This window comes from Elaeis guineensis, chromosome 2 (genome assembly GCF_000442705.2).
Source record: "Elaeis guineensis isolate ETL-2024a chromosome 2, EG11, whole genome shotgun sequence".
Classification (NCBI taxonomy): Eukaryota; Viridiplantae; Streptophyta; class Magnoliopsida; order Arecales; family Arecaceae; genus Elaeis; species Elaeis guineensis.
Window position 1 is genome coordinate 89,019,663 of NC_025994.2, and position 13,428 is coordinate 89,033,090.

The 13,428-nt window shown below is 34.2% G+C and overlaps 1 protein-coding gene and 1 non-coding gene across 2 annotated transcripts; one reads left to right on the forward strand and one right to left on the reverse strand.

Annotated features, from left to right (window-relative positions):
* Positions 1–4,513: 4,513 nt before the first annotated feature.
* Positions 4,514–12,795, reverse strand: LOC105054463 (F-box protein At3g58530). Its single transcript, XM_010935973.4, is given in 13 exon segments — positions 4,514–4,838; positions 4,942–5,047; positions 5,129–5,197; positions 5,280–5,347; positions 5,421–5,493; positions 5,615–5,701; positions 6,949–7,019; positions 9,881–9,956; positions 10,061–10,191; positions 10,486–10,569; positions 10,722–10,781; positions 12,629–12,750; positions 12,753–12,795. Coding segments are annotated over 13 exon segments (1,041 nt in total). The 5' UTR covers positions 12,781–12,795; the 3' UTR covers positions 4,514–4,772.
* Positions 12,796–13,009: 214 nt separating this feature from the next.
* On the forward strand, positions 13,010–13,082 carry TRNAA-AGC (transfer RNA alanine (anticodon AGC)). Its single transcript has one exon. It is a non-coding gene; the product is annotated as a tRNA-Ala (tRNA).
* The last annotated feature ends 346 nt before the right edge of the window (positions 13,083–13,428 follow it).

Sequence of the window (13,428 nt, forward strand, 5' to 3'; positions counted from 1 at the left end):
TAAAATTAAATTTTTTATTTCAATTAAAATTTGAATTTTTGTTTTTAAAATTTATTTAAAATTATAATTTTTATTTTTTTTCTCATTTTTTTCTCATTTTTTTCTTCTTTTATGATATTTTTTTAAAAAAATTAATTTGAAAAGGAGATTGTAATTTGAAATGATGATTTTTATTTGAATTAAAATTTGAATTTTTATTTTTTAAAATTCATTCAAAATTATAATTTTTATTTTTTTCTCAGTTTTTTCAAATTTTTTTCTTCTTTTATGATATTTTTTTAAAAAAATTAATTTGTAAAGGAGATTGTAATTTGAAATGATAATTTTTATTTGAATTAAAATTAAAATTTTTATTTTTTTAAAATTTAGAATTATAATTTTTATTTCTTTTCAATTCTTTTTTTATGGTATTTGTAATTTTTTTTACAATAATTTTTTTAGATATTTTTTTAAAAAAATAATTTGAAATAGAGATAATAATTTGAAATGATAATTTTTATTTTTATCAAAATTAAAATTTTATTTTTTAAAAATTTTTATTTTTTTTATTTTATTTTTTATCTTTTTTTTGAGAAAAAAATTAAAAATCATCAAATAATATGGTATTTTTAAAAATATCATTTGAAATGGCGTTTTTAAAAATACCATTCCAAATGGCGTTTTTAAAAATGCCATATCATTTGGCAATTTTTATTTTATTATTTTTTTTGGCATCGTCTACGTGAAAAATGGGGGTGATGTGGTGATGATAAAATGTAATTTATAATGACGTTTTATCGTTTTTGCATCAATCTGATAAATAAGTTAAAAACTTTATTATTTATATAAATAAATTTTTTTTACATTAATTAAGAAAAGGACTCCTCGAGAGACAGACCCTTTTGGTTTTGACATAAAAGATAAAAATATAATTAATTAGATTTTTTTAAATATTTTTTAAAATTTTATTTTTCAATCTACTGACGAATCCAACTTATTTGCCAAACTACCCTTATTGTGGTGAGTTGACAGTGATGTGGCGAAATCTCATGTTGAAGATGCGATTGTGAACTTGAAATCACATGTTCAACAAGCAATTTCAAGCTGAGATAACAAAATAAAATTATATGCAGTAGATGCAATTTCAAGTAAAATCGTATCTTCTACATGTGATTTCTCTATTTTTTTTTTCTCCTTCTCTCATGCATCACGCGATCGATCTTCTCTCTCTTTTTTTTTTCGCTCCGCTTTACTGAGAAGCACAGATGGAGGGGCGCGAGCGACCGTCGATGCTCACGCGAAGCCGCAGTGGCTCGGATTCGTCGGGGCCGGGAAAGGGAAGGAGAGGGGATAGCGGCAGTGTGGGGTTGCAGAGGGTGCGGAGGGCGGTCGCACGGGGTGCGGGAGGTGTGGGAGGCATGCAGGGCCGGGGAAGAGAGAGGGGTTGGTGGCGTCGGAGCCAGGGGACTCGAGTTCGCCGACACCGCGGGAAGGGAGGGAAGGGGATTTGGTGGTCGAGCAGAACAGGGTACAGCAAAGACGATGAGTGCGATGCGGATGACGGCGGGATGGGACCGCGGCGTGGGCCTCATGAGGCAGCCACAGAACGTCGAGGGTGGGGGGATGGGAGGCAGCGGAAGGAAGAGAAGGGGGAAAAATGGAAAAAAAAATATTTTGATGAGAGAAGAAAAAATATTATTATTTTATTATTAATAATAATTTAAAAAATAATAAAATATTATTATTTTTTATTAATAGTAATAAAATGTTATTATTATTTTTGTTTGAGAAATTCAGATTTTTTAAATATTATTTTTTAAAAATAATATTTTTATTAATAATTTAAAAATACTATTTGTATAATAACATATTATTTTTAAAAAATTTATTTCAAAAATTAATAATAAAATATTATTTTAAAAAATATTATTTTCAAATAATAATAAAAATATTATTTTTTAATAATAAAGTAGTATTTTTAAAAAATTAGAAAAAAATAATATTTTAAAAAATTTAAAAAAAATTATTATTTTATTATTATTGATAATTTGGATAATAATAAAATGTTATTATTTTATTAATAATAAAAATATTTTATTATTAATAAAATAATAATAATTTATTATTATTCAAGTTATTATTATTAATAAAATAATAATATATTTTTTTTTCTTTTCTTCATTGCTTCCGACCCCGACGAACACATATCCTTCCGTCCTCTACTTGCACCCCCTCCATCCTCCGTCTGCGCTCATGCCAACTGTTAGCGCTCCCTTGTTCGCTCGATTCTGCCACCCGCCCTCTTGCTCACCCACGGTGCCCTCGCCACCATCCCTCTGACCGAAGGAGATAGAAAAGATCGCGGATTCTCGACTTTCACATTATCCTTTTTATATAATATTTTACTTTTTAAAAATAATTTTTTTATTATTTTATCTCTTCTCCCTCCCCTACTTTTATTTTTTAAAGTATTATTTTTTTTCTAATTTTTTAGAAATACTACTTTATTATTATTAAAAATAATATTTTTATTATTATTTAAAAATAATATTTTTTTAAAAATAATATTTTATTATTAATATTTTAAAATATTTTTTTAAAAAAATAATATGTTATTATATGAATAGTATTTTTAAATTATTAATAAAAATATTATTTTTAAAAAAGAATATTTAAAAAATCCAGATTTCTTGAGCAAAAAAAATAATAATAAAATTTTATTAAAAAACAAAAATAATCAAAATAATAATAACATTTTATTACTATTAATAAAAAATAATAATATTTTATTATTAAAAATAATAATATTTTATTATTATTTAAATTATTATTAATAATAAAATAATAATTTTTTCCTCATCAAAATATTTCTTTTATTTTTTTCTCTTCCCTTGCCTTTCTTCTGCCGCCTCCCACCACCCCCACCCTCGAGACCCTTGACGATTTGCAATCGCCTCGTGAGGCCCAAGCCGCGACCCCGCCCTCGCCCGGTCATCATCTGCACTGCACCCGACTTCGCACGACCACCAAACCATCTCACCTCCCTCGATGAATCCAAGCCCCCATGACCCCGTACCATCATCCTCCCCTCCCCTTCCTTCCCTCGGCCCTGACGAATTGAGCCCCTACAGCTCCGCACGAGCACCGACAACCGCCCATGCCTCTCTATCCATGCTCCTCGGTAGAACGGAGTGGAAAATAAAAAAATGGAAGACCGACTGCATGATGAGAGAAAAAAAAATCATATCTTTTATATACAATTTTATTTTATATTTTATTTTATCTATGAGGTGCCACCCCAGCTTGAAATTTTAAGTTTGAAATTGTATTTTCACCATGAGCTTTTCCCACATCACTGCCAAGTCACCGTAATTAGGATAGTTTGAGAAATAAGTTGAGTTTGGAGGTGGATTGAGAAATAAGTTTCTAAAAAAAATTATTTTAAAAAAAATCTCAATTAATCACCTCCATATATTAAATTATCTCCCACCTTAGTAAATAAATGGCAACTCAAAGTAGTACCATGATTGATTTTTGCTCCCCAACAACAGCTGGAATGCTCTATTGAGGTCTGACAATCAAACACAATCCATCGTACAAGCAAGCAAAATAGGGGCGTGATGGTGGCAATTTAGTGCCAGCATTCGTTTGTTTAAACAAAGGGATGGTACGATGATTTGGGGAACAGCATATAAAATGATGCTTTTACAAAATCTGAGTTTACTAGATTACTGATTGATTTGGAGTGTCTCGCGTAGATCCTTGACAAAACACTAAATACAATGTTTGAGAGTCTCCCAACTTTTTCAGAGGTAGTGAATTCTGAGGATCTGTTCTCGATCCTACAACATCTTCGGTGCTACAAGTCGACTTCCAATACATAAATAAGCTAATAAAAAAAATCAATTTCCAAATTGAATAAGTGAATAAGAAGTCTTAAGAATTTCTCCCATGAAAACTTTCTGACGAGTTTTGTTTTTAATCAAAAGCATGACCAGATATATCATCATTCTCGAATAAAATTATGCAGCATACAACCTCACCATCTAAACACAGGATTTCGAAATGCTGGAAAAGGTTGCAGCACAAATACATTGTATAATGGTATTATTTTAATTAGTGTACTTTATATACCTAGTCTATCCCAAGAAACGTCCAGAAAAAAACAAAAATGAAGTGCATAACCATCCAAGGAAATCTACGTCTTGGTGGCAGCATCACACCATAATGTGAATGATGTATACCATCTTGATGTTGACATAATAAATGACATCAAGAAAGTTATGTTTACAGAACATTATTATCCTACTCCCGCAACATAACAACGCGATAACTCCGTGAGTTCAGATCTATATGACAAAATCTACTTGGCAGCCCCCAATAATTCTGGATACAAGCGATGTCGATAAGTGAATAGCAATCCAGCACATACTAGCATTATGCATGGCGAAGATTATGAAATAGTCTTGACAGGTGCTGGATCTGAGTCCACACCAGCTGGAGAAAATCAATTTACACCTAACACGAAGAAAACGTACTTCTGAAGTATTTCAAATTTATCTATTTATTTATTTTACAATAGACTATCACTACCTATAGTAAAAACATTCTATTGCAATTTTATGCCTATTTTCTTCCAAAAGAATAATTGCAGGGGATCTAAATGATAGTTGTACCTTGATGATACTGCTACTAATTGCTATCCAGTATCGCATCAACCTCAGCTGATGGAAACTACAAAAAGATGCTCATCATGAACAGGACAATATCGGGTGCTGAGTTCCAGCGCAATGTTAACTGTGCACTTTGAAACACTTCAAGTGCAAAAATAACTGGAGCAAGTCACCGCGGCTCCTTCTCTAGACAATCAGATAACAATAAATCATATTAGAAAGCCAAGGTCAATGCCAATAAGTTAATGAAGTAAAAGCACTTGAAGAAGTTACACCAAGCTAGATTGACCTTAATGCCAATGCATCCATTTACATCGAGGGTTGTAAGGGTATTTGAGCAAAACTCGGACAGAGCCTGCAGACTTGTATCAGTTACCCCAACTATTCCAAACAAACTGCACGTCAATACAGTGAATTCGTTTCAGAAAAATTAATTGAAACGTCTGTTCCATTTTAAACAAGTATCTTTAAGTCACCTGAGAAATTCAAGAGACCTGCAACCTTGAGCAATTGCCATTACTCCCATGTCAGTAACACGTACACACCTGTCACATAGTTCATGTAATAGATTTCATTAGCAAAATCTCCCAAAAACACATTAAAATGGAGAAGTTAGCCTTGCCTTACCATGTCAAGTTCAAAGAAACCAGATCTTTGCACCTTGCTATACATGAAAGGCCTTGATCAGAAAGATTCTGACAATCAGGTAACTATGGTTAGTTCAGACAACAATTCAATGGTAAAAGATAAAGACAGTGTATTAATTACCTGGGCACCACAAAGATCCAAGAATCTAAGATGTGATAAATATGCTATCCTTTCATAAGCTTTATCAGTAAAACTGCAAGGGAACAATCAACTCTCTGATTAGATGTTTAAGAAGCCCCTTCACAGCCTACAGAAAATATATACACCAACAAAAGTCACTAGTAATCAGAACCATGGTTCCTTTGCATGCCTACCTGGAAAGGGCATATAGATTCAAACTTTGGAGCAAAGAACATTTTAGAAGTATCTGTTGTAATCCACCATCTGTTAATTTGATGCACCTAAGAAAAGATCATACAAACTGGCACTGTCAAATCATAAATTTGTAATTATTGCTCGGACCATAAGCAGCAAAACTATTATAATCATGAAAACGATATATATAATTGATAATGGAACATAGTTTTGAATAAAGTTTCGAGACATGAAAAAGGTCGAAAGGAGTGCTACTTTATATAGCACAGAAAAATAAAATGAAATACTAAAATCAAAGGGACACGAAAGATTCTTGGGCATGAATCACAAGAACATCATAATTCTGACTAACAAATTCCTACTTACAAGGGCAACTAATATTACAAAAATAAATTTAACCATCTATACTTCCAAACCTATGTACAACCGAACTTAATTTAAGGACTATTTCTGTCCAGTTTTAAGTGAATTCTTAGGCCTCAAGTCCTCATAGTGAATGAAAACGTGGAACATCAAGCTGCAGTAATACCACTGCCACGTTTACCAGGTCAACCACATCCTATTTAATCCATCAGGATTATTAACAAATTGAGAAAATCTGTTGCTGGCAGCTTAATTAGATTGTTTCAATTTAACTACATTCGCATGACATTGGTTACATCATCTTTGCAGAATGATTGATCTCAAAGGTGATCTTCTCTTTTTATGTTCATACGTGTGTTGCAGAAGGTAGTCTAAATGCTCTTCTTAATAGTAATTTGTATCTATATCTTTTGAAAACTCTGGTCATCATCAAAAGCTGGGTTCACATCAAAATGCTGGGGTATAGTTGTCTGATTTTATCAAGTTTTAAAGACTGAAGATTATCCAAGGTTTGAAAAAACAATCATACCACAGTAAATCACCGTACCATGGCATGTCAAGGGCGTACCATTATGTACCATGCTATTTCAGGACTTAAATAAACCATAAGTAGCAATAGGGGCATAGTGCAGTATCTGTACTGCCGTACCTCAAACCTTGACTTCAACTTGCATGGTAGAACCAGATTTTTTTTTTTTTAATCCAAAACAGATCTACCACAACTGCCATTCCAGGGACACCCATATATGCGTAGCAAAAGCTAGAGTTAATGAATTCTGGAAATGATTAATGGCACAGTGGACCTAAAGTGGTCACAGGTCGGGCTAAAAGGTCCAACATAAACCAAGAAAACTCCAATGTCAAAAACATGCATTGGACCATAAACGGAATAAAAGCAGAACATCATCGAACACATACAAGAATGAATACAGCTAATATGGAATCCATTACCGATATAGCATTCACACACCTCGTAATGTTCAATTCCTCCAAGTCTTGGTAACTTTCAGCTATAAGACGCAAACTTTGATCTGTAACATTCTGCAATTTGTGAGCGAGATTAACATCATTTTATCATTGTAGAGTTCAAAGACATTTATAAGCGTTTAAAAAGCAATAACATAGCCAGCACCATATTTGAAATATACAAATAGTCTCATATCATGGGGTGACATTTTCTCAGAACGTAGGGAACTCCTTAGTACAGGAACTGCTGTTGGACTTTAGTAATGTTTTGGAATGTCCTTCTGGTAATTCAAAAACTTAATTGCAATGTCTAAAAAGCATCACAATACTTGATAAGGAACTCAATACTTGTGCGTGATGATTTTAGCACCTTCCTGATTAATTCGCTAAGCACGAGTTATGCTTCTGCAAAATTTCTTGATAATAGTTACTTGTCTATATGATGAATTCTTAAGATGAAACAAAACTCTCACGCATAGCAAATTTTCTTCATCGAGAATGATACCATTTTAAAAATTATTGAACATTTCAAGAACAAAATAGGTAAAATAGGTGCCAAGAGGAACGACATCATCTCAACGATCAGGGCCTTTTTAGCTGATAGACAAATGTTCATTCATCTCAGACTATATTATACTAATTAATTTATGATTTAAATGCCGTTTCACTCTTGATGGGGTCATTGCCATTACAATATTTTCATCCTAGTAAAGAACTAGAAAACCTTATACTCTTAGCACATGTTTTTCACTGTGTTTGCTTTGTGTCTAATCATGCATCCTTTAGGACAAAGTTGAATAATTGACTCATAAAGTGCAGATTACTTGGCTTTCATGGTTCCTGAAACTATTACTGTTAACAATCTTCATCCATGATCTGTCTCCATGGATATTGCTTTTTATTTGTAAGGATCCATTGTATTACTTTGCTAATTGGGTCTAACTTGCAATAGATAAAACAGTGATATACAATATACAAATTTAAGTTTGGTTCCATGTAATTGGGCATAAATTATCACATCAAATCACAGCATTTATGTTCAAATCATTTATTAAGGGGACTCTGGTCCTTTTTTTCCAGTGTAAGCGGTAGCTTTAGCTAAATCAAGGTCCTTTTTTTTCCAGTGTAATCAGTTGCTTTAACTTTTGATTAAGGTTTAATTACATTAATAGCTTAAGGGCTAGATGGCACTATAATGGCATTCATATCAAAGACAAGTGCTCTGAAAACAATAATGCATGAAGTGTCCACATTAACGGAATGGCCCTAGGTTAGAAACTTAGAAAATGTTTTATAAAGTTGACATTTAAGTGCCAAGGAGAGTAAAATAAGCATAGGACCAATATTTCAAGGCAAAATGAACACTAGAATCAAAAACAATCATGGAAGAAAAAACATTAAGAATGACTAGTTATTTCAAGGTGAACAGGTTCGTGGGTGAGGATGGCCTTGGCTAATAAAGATAAAACATGTCACCTTATCGCACAGACTTGCCCAAAGCAATGCAAGAGAGAGAGAAGGAAAAGAAAGAGAAAGAAGAGAGAGAGACTAATAGACACTAGCTTGTTGAGAGACATGGAATCCATAATACTGCCACCATGTCAGTTTTCATGGATAGCATGATCTAAAATACTAGGAGTGCAGACTGAGTGCCTAAGTAATGAAGAATCAATTGCCTAGTGCAAATATCAGGTTGGAAGAAGAAGAGAATGCCCTATTGCTTATCTGGCTCCCTCCTTTCAAGCATATGTGTGCATGCTTTTATACAAATTAAGAATTAAGTTGGACGATTTCATGGCATTGACCTGTCAGAGAGAGAGAGAGAGAGAGACCCAATCTTAAGGTGATAATAACAATCACACAACAAAAGTAGAAAATGAAGATATGACTCAAAGGAAATCAGATGAGTATTAGTATAGATCCCAGAGAGACAAAATATAAAGTTGCAATATTTGATATGTCGAATAAGATTTTCAGATAAAAAAAGAATGCCCTCGGCCTCCATAAAAAATGATAGATAGGATTCATTGTGCTGCATCTACTGCTACAGAGGACACTTTCATAGTCTTCATAGCAGCTACCACTTTAAATTTTTCATATCCTAGTATTTGTATCACATTAGTGGTAAATGAGTTGATTCAGGGCAAGAAAAACTGCATTTTAGTTAAGCAATAGCCTAACTTCTGAGTGCTCCAGTTTCTGGAAAATGAAAACCAAGAAATTTGATGGAGTGATGCATAGTTTGAGTTTGCTGAGATATGAACTAAAGATGTCCAAGAGTCTATTGCAACTAGTTTTATTGGATTTCCAACAACAGTTAAGCAATAACGTGACATGAGGCATCATATATAGGATAATAGGACAAAAAATCCAATATTCTTACAAGCTAATTAAGAACATAAAGTTATGCCTCCAAGTGCAAAGCTTTCAAGTGCAACTCTATGTCAAAACATGTGTGATAAGAATTGTGCCACACTTGTTGACACGATTCATCTGATATCTGTTGGGAGCTAGATTATATAAAAGAATATTGGCCACTACTGAATATCATGACATGAAAATTTTTATAAGACCTCTACAAGGTCTTTATCTTGTGAAACAATACTTTGGCCACACCTGCATGCAATATGTTCCATTATTATATACAGACTTCTCCAAACCATTTTGTTTGACCAAAGAAGTTCTAAATTGACAGGAGCAGACACGAAAACATTCAAATCTAATAACAACCCAATAACTCACTCTGTTCTAGCATACATGCTCACATGGCACATAGGGCAAAAGAAGGTGAGCTAAGATGCACGTGTAGTTCATGGTGACAACTGACAAATGAAAGACACATGAACTACAAAAATGAATAAATCTCTCTACTCAGCTGAAAATTTCAGCAAAGCTTAAACATACATAAAAGTGATTCCTTAATAAAATCACATTACCTTACAACCACTCAAGTTCAAATCAATTATATGTTTACAGTTCTTCGCAATGTGCTTTATGCTCAAGTCAGTTATCCTGCACCGACAATACCCGACATTATTAGCATGTGAAAGACCAATAATTCCTAAAAGGCTTTAGGAAAAGCCTTCTTTAAGAGAGATGTAAAGCAAGAAATATACCTAACATTCCAATAGATAGATAAAGCCCTCAGATTTGGACAAACATTCGTTATAGCTTCAATTCCTCTATCTGAAATCTTCTGACAGCCATTCAGATTTAGAGACTCCAAGCCTTGAAGTGACTCTATTCCCTGTCATCCATCTAGACATAGTGAGCTGTTAAAACTGTAGCATGCTGTGTCATCTTTGCATGCCTGAGCCATCAGTACACCAAATAACAACCAGACAAGTTTCATTCATATATCGTACTCAAATAAACATTCTCAAAAAGTAAGAATGATTAAAAAAAATACATGTGATAAAGATGTTGGACATAAAAAAGCACTTGTCTCTCTTAAGCAGGATATCCAAAAAGTAAACAAAATGATATTCACCAACAGTTTCAACCAGGCAACTGTTATACAATGGATAGGTTTAATGAGTACCTTGCTTCTAAGGAGAATAAGATGTTCATCTTCAACATCCCGTGCAAATTCAAGGTTTATCTTTTTAATTTGTCTATATCTGGCCTGCAAATGCCAGAATTACCAACACACTCAATGTGAATTTAAGAATTTATGAAAAGTGAAGTTATTGGGTGTATCAAAAACTAACCAACATAATTGTAGTCAATGTAAATGAAAAACTCTAAATATTGTATGCAGTTTGATATGAAACTAACCAGTGAAAGTGCAGAAATCAGTCGCTCTCCTGCTTGACTCATCTCATGAAGATCAAGGACCTAAGACATGAAGTAATAAATTAGAAATAATCCAAAATTAAGAAGCAACTACATAATAAACAAAATCTGGTAGCCAACAGTAGCTAGCCCACACCAGCATGGATAACGATCAGACAGTACTAATTTGGACCATGAGAGATAAGGGAATGCCAAACAAAAACAATAATCCTTACCCCTAATTAGAAAATACATATAGTTTTGAACTTTTGGAACTGTAGTATCAACAGTCAAGGACAGAAATATGAGTTCAATACCCATAGTCAATAGAATGAATGTTATCATTTACAAGGTCCTCAATCAGGTGGTGGTTGATAAGCACCTTCAAATTAGTGTTTTGTAGGTATCAGTTGAACAAATGACCATTCTCAATGTACCAAATAGAATAAATTACAAATGTTGATAGAGTTCAAAGGCAAATTGTAGGTCACATGTTCCCCAATCGATGGGCAGGAATAGGTGTTCTTAAAAAATATTGTGCATAGATAGGTCCATAGTGCATTCATAAACATCAAAAGCTTGCATATTATCCATGCATGTTGTGAATGAGAGGTGAAAATGAAAAAAAAGTCTTAATAAGCTCTAGAATGGAACCCTCCCAATGACTGGTATGGCAAAGTTTGTGGAAGGATCCAAGCTGGTATGTGTTTAGTCCCACATTGACTATGCCCAGATTGATCTTGGATACTCATACAGTACTAAAGAACCTAAATAACATCTTCCGATTAGCCTTACTTCTAGTTATGTTGATTTTTTATTTCATGTTAATCAGATATGATCGAATGATTTCCAGCCATATCTCTTTTAAAGTATTTCCCACTGTATTACAATCCTCAAAACCTACAACAAGAAGAAAGCCCAATAATTTCAAATCCTACCTTAAATCGCATAGACTGAATAAGTCGCATAAGAAAACTAAGCAACGGGCATGTGAACTCAATAAACCCCTTAATCAAACACAGAAACCTAGACCTGGTCCTCGTAATTCTATAACTAGGGGTACCAAATCTTCTTTTAGTTATTTCCCCATTTTATAACTTAAAGACTTAAACCTATAAATTTTCCAAGAAAGATGACTTGTGGTGAAAATTTATGTAAACATAATCAGCATTGGACTTCTTATAACAAGGTGCCAACTGCCAACAAAACTTGTCAAGGACAGCCGACTTACAGGTGATGACAGGGATATCCAATTCAGTGGGAATGGCAGATCATCATGAATATGTAAATATGTAACTATCAAGCATCTGCATCCAGTGAATGATTCTTTGACAGATAACAGGTTTCAGACCAGGGTTCTATGATGTTATTCTAGTGCTAGCAAACCATGTTCAACAAAGAAAACCCTAGTTTTCTTTTTTCACAATAAAGAGGCATCAAAGACACAAGAAAGGGCACATTTCCAATAAAGCACGCAGCTTTTCATGCTAACGTGAAGCACATGAAGTCATATCGACTAATGTGAAGTTTCCTGACAGGACCCAAATAAGTAGGAAAACAAGGGAGAAAAGAAGGGAAAAGGATGCATGCTTTTCCACTATAGAAGGGCCAGAAAACCCTATTGGCTGCTTGCCCTAGTCCAGCGACGTCAATTGGCCCTCACTAGACCCTAAAATAACACCAAAGTTTTCGAGTAAATCATCAGAAGAGACAGAAGTTCCTCCCAACGAATCCAAATATCCAATAATTAATTCACAGGAAATCCTCAAAATCAAAACCCAAAACAAGATTCAGTTTCGGTTGTGATACTGGCAAAACGTGTCAAGAAGAAATCTTCGAGTCGAAAATTCTCGTTTGTACAAGAAATCCCGAGGCGACGACAGAAAAGGGGTAAAGATGAAAGAAATGACCTGCCAGAGAATAGGGTGAGAGAGGAGGGAACGGTAGCACCAGGGGCTGACAAGCAAGAGCGCGCAGACGTCTCGCTGGGGGAGCCTCGTGCTCACGATCTCAAGCACGCGAGGGACCGTCCCCTGCTCCACGCCGTCGCCGCCTCAGCCATAGCTCTGCTAATCAAAAGAACGACCTTCCAGGCGCTGATGCGACGTAAATAGACCAAAACCCACGGCCATGATTTTTTTAACCGTCCTGACTGGGCTGTTCGATTGAACCCTGTTGATTGATTATTACATGCTCCGACGACGCCTCGACTGTTGTCATCTAAGTTCCAAAGATGGAGCAGGAAGACACGAATGAAGTGATCATCCATTTTGAAGGACAATATCACGCGGGGGGATGTAGCTCAGATGGTAGAGCGCTCGCTTAGCATGCGAGAGGTACGGGGATCGATACCCCGCATCTCCACTTTCTTTTTGAAGCCTCACAAATTCACCTTCTTTGCATGCTTGCACACACAGCAAGATTGAATCCACTAATTGAATCCTCTAACATCAAAGTAACCGGAACCAGCAAATGTGAGGCCATTCGTTGATTCAAAGGTAGCCCTAAGGATGCATCTTTTATCTTTCCATGTGGTGTCGCCACCACCCCACCAAGAGTAATAGTATAAAATTAAGAAAATAAAAAAAAAATACCAATAAAGTTGGATTAGATACAAGTTAAATTTCATATGGGTCAAGCAAAAAAATTATCAACATAAATTCGATCTGTTTATTAAATAAATAATTTGATTTGATCCACGTAACCTATT